General features: G+C 48.1%; 3 protein-coding genes across 8 annotated transcripts in view; 2 read left to right on the top strand and 1 right to left on the bottom strand.

The window, feature by feature from the left end:
- The window catches only part of LOC118395568 (neurotrophin receptor-interacting factor homolog), a 384346-nt gene that overhangs the window by 76557 nt on the left and 292346 nt on the right, over window positions 1-15443 (bottom strand). The gene's annotated exons all lie outside the window — the stretch shown is intronic.
- Window positions 1-15443, top strand: part of LOC118395583 (zinc finger protein 23-like) — a 135782-nt gene that overhangs the window by 28661 nt on the left and 91678 nt on the right. The gene's annotated exons all lie outside the window — the stretch shown is intronic.
- Window positions 1-15443, top strand: part of LOC118395564 (neurotrophin receptor-interacting factor homolog) — a 238501-nt gene that overhangs the window by 210037 nt on the left and 13021 nt on the right. For 3 of the 5 annotated variants that reach the window (XM_052465095.1, XM_052465098.1, XM_052465097.1), the window contains exons 2-3: window positions 1598-1728; window positions 1925-2089. The exons of 1 other annotated variant lie outside the window; for it this stretch is intronic. In XM_052465095.1, the coding sequence (XP_052321055.1) occupies window positions 1598-1728; window positions 1925-2089 (296 nt within the window). Of the gene's footprint in view, window positions 1-1597; window positions 1729-1924; window positions 2090-13168; window positions 13281-15443 lie in introns of all 5 variants that reach the window. One more of the 5 variants, XM_052465096.1, reaches the window with a different exon arrangement.

Genomic DNA, 15443 nt, shown 5'->3' with positions numbered 1-15443 from the left:
GGAGGTCTGGATTTGGAGTCACACTCAAAATTAAAGTGGAAAACCACACTACAGGCTGATCCAACTTTGATGTAATGTCCTTAAAACAAGTCCAAATGAGGCGCAGTAGTGTGTGTGGCTTCCACGTGCCTGTATGACCTCCCTACAATGCCTGGGCATGCTCCTGATGAGGTGGCGGATGGTCTCCTGAGGGATCTCCCAGACCTTGACTAAAGCATCCACCAACTCCTGGACAGTCTGTGGATGGAGCGAGACATGATGTCCCAGATGTGCTCAATTGGATTCAGGTCTGGGGAACGGGCGGGCCAGTCCATAGCATCAATGCCTTCCTCTTGCAGGAACTGCTGACACACTCCAGCCACATGAGGTCTAGCATTGTCTTGCATTAGGAGGAACCCAGGGCCAACCGCACCAGCATATGGTCTCACAAGGGGTCTGAGGATCTCAATTCAGTACCTAATGGCAGTCAGACTACCTCTGGTGAGCACATGGAGGGCTGTGCGGCCCCCCAAAGAAATGCCATCCTACACCATGACTGACCCACCGCCAAACCGGTCATGCTGGAGGATGTTGCAGGCAGCAGAACGTTCTCCACGGCGTCTCCAGACTCTGTCACGTCTGTCACATGTGCTCAGTGTTGAACCTGCTTTCATCTGTGAAGAGCACAGGGCGCCAGTGGCGAATTTGCCAATCTTGGTGTTCTCTGGCAAATGCCAAACGTCCTGCACGGTGTTGGGCTGTAAGCACAACCCCCACCTGTGGACATCGGGCCCTCATACCACCCTCATGGAGTCTGTTTCTGACCGTTTGAGCAGACACATGCATATTTGTGGCCTGCTGGAGGTAATTTTGCAGGGCTCTGGCAGTGTTCCTCCTTACACAAAGGCGGAGATAGGCGTCCTGCTGCTGGGTTGTTGCCCTCCTACGGCCTCCTAAACGTCTCCTGATGTACTGGCCTGTCTCCTGGTAGCGCCTCCATGCTCTGGACACTACGCAGACAGACACAGCAAACCTTCTTGCCACAGCTCGCATTGATGTGCCATCCTGAATGAGCTGCACTACCTGAGCCACTTGTGTTGGTTGTAGACTCCGTCTCATGCTACCACTAGAATGAAAGCACCGCCAGCATTCAAAAGTGACCAAAACATCAGCCAGGAAGCATAGGAACTGAGAAGTGGTCTGTGGTCACCACCTGCAGAACCACTCCTTTATTGGGGGTGTCTTGCTAATTGCCTATAATCTCCACCTGTTGTCTATTCCATTTGCACAACAGCATGTGAAATTTATTGTCAATCAGTGTTGCTTCCTAAGTGGACAGTTTGATTTCACAGAAGTGTGATTGACTTGGAGTTACATTGTGTTGTTTAAGTGTTCCCTTTATTTTTTTGAGCAGTGTATTTGTGGGTTGTCATACACTTACAATGTTATGTTGAGCAGGACTTTCATACAAGCCTTAAAATGAGAACTCCCCCATCTTCTGCAACCAAACGACACTCTTCTCCCTCATGCGGCAGTGTTTGCAAAGACCGTAAAGGGTCTATACCATTGAGCAGACAGTAGCCAACATAACCTATTTTTCCCCCAATCACTTTCTCAGGTGAAGGACATCTCACTGAAGGCCACAAGAGCTTTGTGAAGCCAATGAAGAACCATTCCTGGAGAGATGACCAATCAATTACTATTGATGAGGGGAGTGGAACCTCAACCCAGCACGTTATCATGATAGAGGTTAGTGTAATAGTGTTGCATAAAAATGTGTTACTTTGTAAATCAAATGTGGCCCGTTTATTTCAGAAAGGCTCGCCTCAGCTATTCACTTGCTTACATGTACATCTGCCATAAGGGAGCTTGTGAGACTTCCCTATGACATTATTATCCAATTCTACTCATGTACCGGTAATAACCTCCTCTCTTTTTGTTTTAGTCTGCAGAAGCTGAAGCTGCAGGTCCTGGGGTCAAGATTGAGAGGTCTGAAGGAGATGAAGACCCACAGCACAGCAGAGACATCCAGACTGGAGCACCCTCTGTAGCCACAGAGGACCCCATCACCTCCCCAGTGCAGCCCAGGACCCGAAGCAGCATCACGGAGGTCAGTGGAACGCTGAACGCCATCCTCAAGTCAAAGACAGACACCGAGACTTTAACACGAAGGCTCTTACACACAGGATCTGACCACCGATCAGACCCAGAGAGACTGGGCTGTCCTCCTGCTCCCAGTTCAGAGTACTTACTGGTATTTCACCAGAGCCAAAGAAGGGTTCATTCCCTTGGAGATGGTGATGGTGACACGTTAGACACTGGTCGTGATGATCCGTCTTGTTCTTACGCTACAGAGATGGACCCTGGCAACATGCCCTTGGGTTTAGAGACACAGACGGATTTGTCTAGAGGGGACTGGAACCTGTACAGTAGTAGTGTATACTCTGAAGGGTGCCTCGATAAGAAAGGGGAGGTTATAATCGTAGATGAGGTAACTGTGAAAGTGGAGGGTGACGCTTCTCCCACATTGAATGCAGATCGTCATCTTGGAGACGGACACTCACAGAGCAGAGATTTCTTAGATTACAGGGAAAGCTTGGAGACAAATTCAAACGTTGTGACCCACTCTCCTATACAGTTCAGGGATTCTGACCCAGTGTCCACGTTGATGGAGCCTTCCGATTCACACAGCCATGCCATTTTCAGTCAGGTATTGAACTCAAATGACAGGGCTAGAGCCCAGGTTCAGGGAGGGGGAGCAACATCAGGCAATGGTAAAGAGAAACTGTTCCTCTGTATGTTCTGTAACAAAGGCTTCAGCTGCCCCCAGAAGGTGGAGATCCACCAGAGGGTCCACACAGGGGTGAAACCCTTCAGCTGTACCCAGTGTCACATGCGCTTCGCCCAGGCTCGTGACCTGAAGAGGCACCAGAGGGTCCACACGGGTGAGAAACCCTACAGCTGTACCCAGTGTGAGAAGAGGTTCTCCCGCCAGGACCATCTGAAGATGCACCTTAAGGTCCACACGGGAGAGAGGCCGTTCTCCTGTACGCACTGTGGGAAGACGTTTTCAGAGAGGAGCTACCTCAGGATACACCAGCAAAAAAACCATTCCACTGTATAACATAAAAAGTAACCATTCTACTCGACAGCTTAGATCAAACCCTGCATTAAAGACAAAGATTCATTTTCATATTTGTCGGCAGAATAGATCCGTAGATGCGTTTGGAATAACAAGAGGAACCGATATCGGTGTTGAATATTCTTGTGTAGAATATTGCATCCAGACATTGTGTGATATAAGCCTACAAAGTCTGATACATATTGTGTTTGTACTGTGTGCCTATTTAATTACTTGCATTCAACTACCTAATTGTTTTCCCTAGACACATTTCATCAGAAAATGAATGGAATTGATCAATTTTATGCAGATTGTTAGTTGAGATGTGTATGTGTGGTTTTCATATGGTGAATTTAAAACGTGTTTTATGTTCAATAAACACAAAATGAGACTTTTCATCCTAAGACTCTCTTTAGTGTACATAACATCCGATCTCGCCCTATTCTGCATACACACAATATTATAACAAATATACACTTACATAATATACCTACTGTACACGTCAACATAGTTTAGTCGGGTTTGTCTGACTTTCCATAGCATATGTATTTTTACCCACATCATATTTATGTCCCATGATGGGTTTTAAAGCAAGTCATTCTGTAACTACAATATAGATCTCAAATTTAGTGGGAAACATAAACAACAATTTAACTGTCCAATTTTTCTGCTGCTCAAAATGCTATCAGTCAATAAAAATGTTTGCTTTACTTGCAGGTGACAAAACGCTAAATTGTAGCTGGTCTCTTCAGATTATATCCTGGAACAAGTTCTGCATCAGCCAATTAAAATCGTCGACATAGTTGGACGTGTCCTTAACATACCTCACTCAGTCCCAACTGCACGTTCTGATCATAAAAGCAACTATCGTGTATTTGACTGACTGATAATAATAATATATGCCATTTAGCTGACGCTTTTATCCAAAGCGACTTACAGTCATGTGTGCATACATTCTACGTATGGGTGGTCCCGGGAATCGAACCCACTACCCTGGCGTTACAAGCGCCATGCTCTACCAACTGAGCCACAGAAGGACCACAATGCTCTCTGTGTAAATTGCCTAGTCTGCGTAACAGACGCCGATTGTGGCAAGGCTTCAAATCTCAAATGAGCCCCACCCACTTTTAAATGTAGATTTACATGTATTGTGTTAGTGTGTTGAAAAGGGACGTTACCAACAGCTTGAAATGATGCGCTACCTCTTAGGCGTCGCACACAAACATACTGCTATTTGTGCTTCTAACTTTCTTACGGTGTGTTTGTAAATTCAATCTGGAGTACACTCTGAGCGTTCATAAATTCAGAGCGTAGTCGGATTGTCCGTTTGTAAATTCAAGAACGTTTCGTCCGCGGAGCGTTCAGAGCGCATACTGGCCGCTCTGGCGGAGGAGTAGGGTTGATACAAGCGTTCTGATCTCACAACGGCAGTCAAGCACTCAAGTTCATCTTCATTTAACTAGGCAAATCGGTTAAGAACACATTCTTATTTTACAATGACGGCCTACACCGGCTAAACCTTCCCCTAACCCAGACTACACTGGGCCAATTGTGTGCCGTCCTATGGGACTCCCAATCACGGCCGGTTGTAATAAAGCCCGGGATCAAACCAGGGTCTGTAGTGACACCTCTAGCACTGAGATGCAGTGCCTTAAACCGCTGCGCCACTCGAGAGCCCGAAAATAAGAGAACACCTCACTCTGACCATTTTACTCGTCGTAGTATAGCTAGTTAGGCTGTTTTCATGTTATCCAGAGCATTGGTAACTCTAACTGTGCTGCTGGCAACAATTGAATTCCGCATTTTCGCTGAAGTTTACTGTTACCAGCCATATTAAAGGGGTGTTGAGCTTTTGTAAATTCATCATTCAGCGCTCTGGCACACTCAGAGGAGAGTGCCCCGAAATCGGAGTAGATAGCCAGAGCGCACCCTTAGTCCTGAATGAATTGTGAATAATGAGTAAGAAAGTTACAGATGTAGAAATATCATACCCCCCAAGACATGCTAACCTCTTATCATTACAATAACAGGGGAGGTGAGCATTTTTTTTTGGGGGGGGGGTATGATATTTGTGCATCCAACTTTCTCACTCATCATTATTCAGGATTCATTCAGGATTATCCGTAAGCATGGTAGCATCCACATGAATACTGAAGTGTTTAGAACATATTCTATTCTTATTTACAATAAAAGTGACTCAAATGACACAATACATTATTTACCATTAATTTCTACTGGGCACAAAATTATCTGAAACACAACCAAAATAAACAGCAAATGCATCCAACAAGTTTGTAGAGTCACAAGCTTGATGTAATCATTGCGTTCTAGGAATATGGGACCAAAAACGAAACTTTTGAATTCTTTAATACACATATAAGAGAACTTGTCCCAATACTTTTGCACCCCTGAAATGAAGGGACTATGTACAAAAGGTGCTTTCATTTCTAAACGGTTCACCCTATGGATAACCTTAAATAAAATCTGACAGTCTTCACTTTCAACCTCAGTCGTGTGGTCAGGTGCCACAAAGGGAGACCTCGGGAAATTATAATTGGCTCAGAACAGGGCAGCACGGCTGGCCCTTAAATGTACACAGAGAGCTGAAATTAATAATGTGCATGTAAATCACAGGCTCAAAGTGGAGGAGAGATTGACTTCAGTGTTGAAGTGTTGACAGAAGTGTTGACATGCTGAATGCACCAAGGTGTCTGTTTAAACTACTAGCACACAGCTCGGACACCCATACATAACCCACAAGACATGCCACCAGAGGTCTCTTCACAGTCCCCAGGTCCAGAACAGACTATGGGAGGCACAGTACTACATAGAGCCATGGCTACATCAGGTAAATGATGCAAGCATTACATTACATTTACATTACATTTAAGTCATTTAGCAGACGCTCTTATCCAGAGCGACTTACAAATTGGTGCATTCACCTTATGACATCCAGTGGAACAGCCACTTTACAATAGTGCATCTAAATCTTTTAAGGGGAGGGGGTGAGAAGGATTACTTTATCCTATCCTAGGTATTCCTTAAAGAGGTGGGGTTTCAGGTGTCTCCGGAAGGTGGTGATTGACTCCGCTGTCCTGGCGTCGTGAGGGAGTTTGTTCCACCATTGGGGGCCAGAGCAGCGAACAGTTTTGACTGGGCTGAGCGGGAACTGTACTTCCTCAGTGGTAGGGAGGCGAGCAGGCCAGAGGTGGATGAACGCAGTGCCCTTGTTTGGGTGTAGGGCCTGATCAGAGCCTGGAGGTACTGAGGTGCCGTTCCCCTCACAGCTCCGCAGGCAAGCACCATGGTCTTGTAGCGGATGCGAGCTTCAACTGGAAGCCAGTGGAGAGAGCGGAGGAGCGGGGTGATGTGAGAGAACTTGGGAAGGTTGAACACCAGATGGGCTGCGGCGTTCTGGATGAGTTGTAGGGGTTTAATGGCACAGGCAGGGAGCCCAGCCAACAGCGAGTTGCAGTAATCCAGACGGGAGATGACAAGTGCCTGGATTAGGACCTGCGCCGCTTCCTGTGTGAGGCAGGGTCGTACTCTGCGGATGTTGTAGAGCATGAACCTACAGGAACGGGCCACCGCCTTGATGTTAGTTGAGAACGACAGGGTGTTGTCCAGGATCACGCCAAGGTTCTTAGCGCTCTGGGAGGAGGACACAATGGAGTTGTCAACCCGTGATGGCGAGATCATGGAACGGGCAGTCCTTCCCCGGGAGGAAGAGCAGCTCCGTCTTGCCGAGGTTCAGCTTGAGGTGGTGATCCGTCATCCACACTGATATGTCTGCCAGACATGCAGAGATGCGATTCGCCACCTGGTCATCAGAAGGGGGAAAGCAGTAGAATCAGATTTAGAAAGCAGATAAAAATACACCTTATGGAACAGCAGGGACTATGAATAGACACAGACACACATACATGGATGTTGCACTGTAAATATGTGATAGTGGAGTAGTGGCCTGAGGGAACACACTAAATGTATTGGGTAAAGTGTTATGAAATATAATGTCATGTAATATTTACAATTGTATATAGCTGCCTTAATGTTGCTGGACTCAAGGAAGATGAGTTGCTGCCTTGGCAAGAACTAACGGGGATCCATAATAAACCCCAGGAAGATGAGTTGCTGCCTTGGCAAGAACTAATGGGGATCCATAATAAATACAAATAGTCATTGTATCATTTCAAATCCAAAGTGTTGGAGTACCTTTGCCAAAACAACAAAAATTGTCCCCAATATGTTTGGAGCTCACTGACCTTCAGGGAAGTGTCTGACGCCCTCCCAGCTCCCCCGTCCCTATACCTCCACTCTCGCCAATTACCACCAGTGGAACTGAACTATAATGGGAAACAAGGAATAATAATGACTTGACCTCCTAATTTGTCCAGAACTCTTTTTCATTTTACAGAAGGTTTGCAAGTCACAAAAATAAATACAATTACATTGTAGTATAGATAAATCCTTCCCTCCCTCTTTTCCAAGCCAAGTTTGTCCCTCTCTACCTCCCCCTCCCAGTTTTCCTCCCCCCTTTACCCCCCCAAGCCAAGCTCGTCACACCCTCCCCCCTTTACCCCACCCAAGCCAAGCTCGTCACACCATCCCCCTTACCCCACCCCCCTTTACCCCACCCAAGCCAAGCTCGCCACACCCTCCCCCTCGTCACACCCTCCCCCTTTACCCCACCCAAGCCAAGCTCGTCACACCCTCCCCCCTTTACCCCACCCAAGCCAAGCTCGTCACACCCTCCCCCCTTTACCCCACCCAAGCCAAGCTCGTCACACCCTCCCCCCTTTACCCCACCCAAGCCAAGCTCGTCACACCCTCCCCCCTTTACCCCACCCAAGCCAAGCTCGTCACACCCTCCCCCTTTACCCCACCCAAGCCAAGCTCGTCACACCCTCCCCCTTTACCCCCCCCCTTTACCCCCCCCAAGCCAAGCTCGTCACACCCTCCCCCCTTTACCCCACCCAAGCCAAGCTCGTCACACCCTCCCCTTTACCCCCACCCAAGCTCCCACCTTTCCCCCTTTACCCCACCCAAGCCAAGCTCACCCTCCCCTTTACCCCACAGCCCTCCCCCCTTTACCCCACCCAAGCCAAGCCCCCGCCACACCCTCCCCCTTTACCCCACCCAAGCCAAGCTCGTCACACCCTCCCCCTTTACCCCACCCAAGCCAAGCTCGTCACACCCTCCCTTTACCCCACCCAAGCCAAGCTCGTCACCCTCCCCCTTTACCCCACCCAAGCCAAGCTCGTCACACCCTCCCCCTTTACCCCACCCAAGCCAAGCTCGTCACACCCTCCCCCTTTACCCCACCCAAGCCAAGCTCGTCACACCCTCCCCCCGTCACACCCTCCCCCTTTACCCCACCAAGCCAAGCTTCACACCCTCCCCCTTTACCCCACCCAAGCCAAGCTCGTCACACCCTCCCCCTTTACCCCACCCAAGCCAAGCTCGTCACACACCCTCCCCCTTTACCCCACCCAAGCCAAGCTCTTTCACACCCTCCCCCTTTACCCCACCCAAGCCAAGCTCGTCACACACCCTCCCCTTTAGCTCCACACCCTCCCCCTTTACCCCACCCAAGCCAAGCTCGTCACACCCTCCCCCTTTACCCCACCCAAGCCAAGCGTCACACCCTCCCCCTTTACACCCCTCCCCCCTTTACCCCACCCAAGCCAAGCTCACACCCTCCCCCTTTACCCCACACCAAGCTCGCTCGTCACCCCCCCCTTTACCCCACCCAAGCCAAGCTCGTCACACCCTCCCCCCTTTACCCCCACCAGCCAAGCTCTCACACCCTCCCCTTTACCCCCCCAAGCCAAGCTCGTCACACCCTCCCCCTTTACCCCACCCAAGCCAAGCTCGTCACACCCTCCCCCTTTACCCCACCCAAGCCAAGCTCGTCACACCCTCCCCTTTACCCCCCCAAGCCAAGCTCACCCTCCCCCTTTACCCCACCCAAGCCAAGCTCACACCCTCCCCCACACCCTCCCCCTTTACCCCACCCAAGCCAAGCTCGTCACACCCTCCCCCTTTACCCCCCCAAGCCAAGCCGTCACACCCTCCCCCTTTACCCCACCCAAGCCAAGCTCGTCACACCCTCCCCCTTTACCCCACCCAAGCCAAGCTCGTCACACCCTCCCCCTTTACCCCCAAGCCAAGCTCGTCACACCCTCCCCACCCCCAAGCCAAGCTCCTCACCCCTTTACCCCACCCAAGCCAAGCTCGTCACCCTCCCCTTTACCCCACCTCCCCTCCCCATCCTTGGACACCCTCCCTTCTTCTCAGATACATTTACATACATTGACTTACTCTTCCATTCTCCTTCATTCACATACACATATACCCTATGCATCCACACACCCATTCACTCCCTCCCACACGTATTAATTCACCCTCCTTCACACTCCCATTCATATGAACAGACACACACACATACACCTACACTCATTCCCAAACACACACACATCCATAGAACAGTTGGTTCCACTTTATTTGAAGGCTTCATAAAGCATTGAGATAGGGTTCATAAGCACTGCATAAATGGGCCACAAATCATCTTTAACCGTATTTCATGCTCTATGAAAGATGTATAACTATGTCAAACAGTTATGCCACATTATGAATCTTTATAGAGCATGATATACGGTTATAGATGAGACGCTTCACAAATATGTAGTGTTATGACTCCTATATGAAGACTTTACGAAGCTATCATAAGATGCACTTTAAAAAAGCGTGACCAAAATAGCTATAGTTATCTTTTGTATTGCATTTTCAGTGTCCATGTAGACAATTGGCATCGGCTACTTCTATCGTTAGAACAGGGCTCCGGGCAGCCGAGCGGAAATGGAGGAAAACTCGCCTCCCTGCGGACCTGGCATCCTTTCACTCCCTCCTCTCTACATTTTCCTCCTCTGTCTCTGCTGCTAAAGCCACTTTCTACCATTCTAAGTTCCAAGCATCTGCCTCTAACCCTAGGAAGCTCTTTGCCACCTTCTCCTCCCTCCTGAATCCCCCCCCTCCCTCCTCCCTCTCTGCAGATGACTTCGTCAACCATTTTGAAAAGAAGGTCGATGACATCCGATCCTCGTTTGCTAAGTCAAACGACACCGCTGGTTCTGCTCACACTGCCCTACCCTATGCTCTGACCTCTTTCTCCCTCTCTCTCCAGATGAAATCTCGCGTCTTGTGACGGCCGGCCGCCCAACAACCTGCCCGCTTGACCCTATCCCCTCCTCTCTTCTCCAGACCATTCCGGAGACCTTCTCCCTTACCTCACCTCGCTCATCAACTCATCCCTGACCGCTGGCTACGTCCCTCCCGTCTTCAAGAGAGCGAGAGTTGCACCCCTTCTGAAAAAACCTACACTCGATCCCTCCGATGTCAACAACTACAGACCAGTATCCCTTCTCTCTTTTCTCTCCAAAACTCTTGAGCGTGCCGTCCTTGGCCAGCTCTACCGCTATCTCTCTCAGAATGACCTTCTTGATCCAAACCAGTCAGGTTTCAAGACTAGTCATTCAACTGAGACTGCTCTTCTCTGTATCACGGAGGCGCTCCGCACTGCTAAAGCTAACTCTCTCCTCTGCTCTCATCCTTCTAGACCTATCGGCTGCCTTCGATACTGTGAACCATCAGATCCTCCTCTCCACCCTCTCCGAGTTGGGCATCTCCGGCGCGGCCCACGCTTGGATTGCGTCCTACCTGACAGGTCGCTCCTACCAGGTGGCGTGGCGAGAATCTGTCTCCTCACCACGCGCTCTCACCACTGGTGTCCCCCAGGGCTCTGTTCTAGGCCCTCTCTTATTCTCGCTATACACCAAGTCACTTGGCTCTGTCATAACCTCACATGGTCTCTCCTATCATTGCTATGCAGACGACACACAATTAATCTTCTCCTTTCCCCCTTCTGATGACCAGGTGGCGAATCGCATCTCTGCATGTCTGGCAGACATATCAGTGTGGATGACGGATCACCACCTCAAGCTGAACCTCAGCAAGACGGAGCTCCTCTTCCTCCCGGGAAGGACTGCCCGTTCCATGATCTCGCCATCACGGTTGACAACTCCATTGTGTCCTCCTCCCAGAGCGCTAAGAACCTTGGCGTGATCCTGGACAACACCCTGACGTTCTCAACTAACATCAAGGCGGTGTCCCGTTCCTGTAGGTTCATGCTCTACAACATCCGCAGAGTACGACCCTGCCTCACACAGGAAGCGGCGCAGGTCCTAATCCAGGCACTTGTCATCTCCCGTCTTGATTACTGCAACTCGCTGTTGGCTGGGCTCCCTGCCTGTGCCATTAAACCCCTACAACTCATCCAGAACGCCGCAGCCCGTCTGGTGTTCAACCTTCCCAAGTTCTCTCACGTCACCCCGCTCCTCCGCTCTCTCCACTGGCTTCCAGTTGAAGCTCGCATCCGCTACAAGACCATGGTGCTCGCCTACGGAGCTGTGAGGGGAACGGCACCTCAGTACCTCCAGGCTCTGATCAGGCCCTACACCCAAACAAGGGCACTGCGTTCATCCACCTCTGGCCTGCTCGCCTCCCTACCACTGAGGAAGTACAGTTCCCGCTCAGCCCAGTCAAAACTGTTCGCTGCTCTGGCCCCCAATGGTGGAACAAACTCCCTCACGACGCCAGGACAGCGGAGTCAATCACCACCTTCCGGAGACACCTGAAACCCCACCTCTTCAAGGAATACCTAGGATAGGGTAAGTAAGGGTAGGTAATCCTTCTCCCCCAACAAGATTTAGATGCAAGTGGCTGTTCCACTGGTTGTCATAAGGTGTATGCACCAATTTGTAAGTCGCTTGGATAAGAGCGTCTGCTAAATGACTTAAATGTAAAATGTAAATGTTACTTCCTAGAGAAGAATAGTTACTTGGGGAAAGTAGATTATAGATGTCATTGGGGGGAGGGGGAAATAATATTATCTCAATTTACCATATGATCTTAACTTAGCTGATCATAGGCATCACGGTATGTAGCCTAGTGTGCTCATCATTATTTCCTACTTCGTCCTCTTCTCAGAACAGGGGGCTCTCCTTCTTCAACTGGAAAGGTTTCTTGTAGCTTGATTAGGGCTTCATTGGCGCTTGTGAATTCCATCCTTTGCGTTCCCTTCCATAACCACAGCACTGCCGGGAAGCAGAGTTGAGATTTGATTCCTTCTTCCTCCAGTGACTATCTTATCGGAATGTATTGTGTTTTCTCCTCAGCCTAGCCAACAGGTTCTAGACAAATCGAATGGACTGGCTGTGGATTTTGATCTCCTTTCCCCCCTGTGCTTTCAGAATTTTGACTTTGGTCTGATAGTTCCACAGCTTGAAGATTACCATTCAGGGATATTTAGCGTTCTTCTGTTTCACGCCCGATCCTTTGGCATCGTCCCAGATCCTCTGGTGCTATATCAACGTCAAATTCCTCTGATATCAACGTCAAATTCCTCTGATATCAACGTCAAATTCCTCTGATATCAACGTCAAATTCCTCTGATATCAACATCAAATTCCTCTGATATCAGTTTGACCACGTAAATGGAAAGGTGTACTTCAAACAGACAAACAAAATGAGGAATTTTGTCATACATGCAAAAACGTGAGATTGGGTTTACTGAGGTGATCACGCACACTATGAACTACAGTCTGAATGGTATTTGGTCAGGGTCCGTATCCACAAAGCCTCTTAGCCCTCATCTACAAAGAGTCTCAGTAGGACTGCTGATATAGGATCAGTGTTTCCTTGTAGATCATAATGAATAAGATTATACGGAAAGATCCTAGATCAGCACTCCTACTGAGACTCTTTGTAGAGAAGGGCCGAGGTCTTGTTTAATTGTGTCTTAAGTGTGGGCCCATGCCTTTTGAATGATCAAACCATTAAAGAGTGTCAAGTAATCAAATCAACTAATACGTTTGCATAGTATCAAATAAACTAACATGTTTGCATAGTACTCATAGAAATCCCTCATTGCCCAATCAGATGATGCTCCATAGCAGGATGCTCATATCAGTTTTCTTGATCCAACATCCTCTCACTCTGTATCTCTTACAGTCAGTAGACATGGAGGATGGGAAGCCTGATCTGCTGCTAGTCAAAGAGGAGACAGTAGAGGATGGACCAGAGAGCATTGATCTGCTGAGTGGACTAAAGATGGGGGAGCAAGGTAAGGAGAAATACATATAGCCTACATACAGTAATATATTTTCAGTGGGAATAGTGATACATATAGCCTACATACAGTAATAGATTTTCAGTGGGAATAGTGATACGTGGGCAGCAGATAGCCTAGTAGTTAGAGCATTGGGCCGGTAACCGAAAGGTTGCTAGATCGAACCCCGAGCTGACAAGGTAAAAATCTGCCGTTCTGCCCCTGAACAAGGCACTGTTCCTAAGCCGTCATTGTAAATAAGAATTTATTCTTAACTGACTTGCCTAGTTAAATAAAGGTTAAATAAAATAAATAAAAATACTCCTGGCAGTTATTTGTTTTCTTCCTTCTTAAAATGAAATCAATACAACTTATGTTCAAATACAAAAACACACATTATAATGTATGAACTTGATGGGGAAAAAAACTCCATATGTAGAGTTCTCTGACTTGTTTTTAGTCTATTTTGTAACCTCTTGCTGCAGGTTTTCAGTGGGAGGCTAACAGAGGAGACTGTGTGGCCATCTTGGATTCCCAGACCGGTGCAGCCAAGAGCCCAGGGGAAACATAATAAATCAACTCTGGGCTGGGGAACGACACTGTTAACCACAACCAGAAACAGAGAGTGGAACACAAAACAACATCCACACTTAGTCTCCATGACAACAGACTGGATGAGACCAGGGCGAGGTGTGGATTTGGTCTGCAGGGACCGGGAGGTGTCCGTATGCGGCGGGAGAGAACAGACACAGACTCTGCTAGCGATGCTCCGTCCTGCTCCTATAGTTGTGATTCAGAGAGACTGATGGTGCCTCAGGTTAACCCCCTAACAGGTGCTGCCTTCAGCCTGCTTTCTATAGGATCTATCAACTGGAATATGGACCCTGCAACAACACAGACACTCCCTGGCTTTCATCCTCCTCACACTCCCGTAATGTTAAACCAGACCTCAGACAATGCCAGTGCCTCAACACTAAATGGCAGCACCAGCCGATTGACAAATGACAGTAGTAATACTATCAGTAGATCCGGTGGAAAAGAGAAGTTCTTCCCGTGTTCATTCATTGGGAAAGTCTTCAGTTTCCCCAAACAGGTGGAGCTCCACCAGAGGATGCACATGGGGGAGAAATCGTTTGGCTGCCATCTGTGCCGGACCAGTTTCTCCCACTAGTTCAACCTGAAGAGGCACCAGAGGGTAACACAGGTGAGATATCATACTGCTGCCACAAGTGTGAGAAGAGGTACTCCCACCAGCACCAGCGGAAGGTCCAAATGGAAGAAAGGCTGATTGAGAACCTCTTCCCGCAGGGCGTACAGGCAGAGGAACTACCTCAGGATACACCAGCAGAAAATGCACCTGGCCCATGTATAGTAATATGTATTGTAGTACTAGTTAGTTTGTACTTAATTCTGTTGGTTTAGGATGTAGTGGGGAACTGGATGAGGTGAACTGAGGAAAGAATGAGTATGATGAGGCTGAGTAGATGATATGGTGATGGTTGGTGTGATGGTGTCTGTAAAAATACTTCACTGATAAAGAGTGACAACTATGTCCGTTTAGGTTGATACTAGTGTGTTATAATGAGGAAATAGTGCCATGGTGTACTTGATATAAAGTAGTAAAGATGTGTGTATTGTTGAACATTTTCCAAAGTATTCCAAAATGTACTTCATCAAAGCGAAGGTACAAGATGTACAGAAAAGTTCAAGTGTTACCATAGTGAGAAAAAAATATTCTACTTTTCACATGTATCATTTTGTGCAATAAAAGTAGTGTATGACCATTTTGCTGAAATTAAACACAGTGCTGACTGACTTGGTTCTTTTTGTATCATTGCAGGGATTGAGTTTCAACACATATGGACATTTTAGTTAAATAATAAACTCTAAGGGCTCCATATTGTGAGGTACTTGAATCACTGTATTAGAGATGGGCTTGACTGTGTTTAACATTTTATAACATCACGTCATGTTTCTGTGCGTACAGAGAAGAGTGTCTAATATAAACCTTTACGCTTTTCTGTACAATCTTTGTTTGCAGTCCATGAAGACCTGCTGATATCCAGTGTTACTGGTGGGAGAGACTGGATCTCTGAGGCGGCTGGTCACAAACCATTGCCCAGGATCAGTATCCTGGGTCAGGAGCCGTCGTTCTTCCTTCCCGAGTCAGAACCAGGA

This window comes from Oncorhynchus keta, chromosome 16, assembly GCF_023373465.1.
Source record: "Oncorhynchus keta strain PuntledgeMale-10-30-2019 chromosome 16, Oket_V2, whole genome shotgun sequence".
NCBI lineage: Eukaryota > Metazoa > Chordata > Actinopteri > Salmoniformes > Salmonidae > Oncorhynchus > Oncorhynchus keta.
This window is presented reverse-complemented; position numbering and strand designations above follow the sequence as displayed.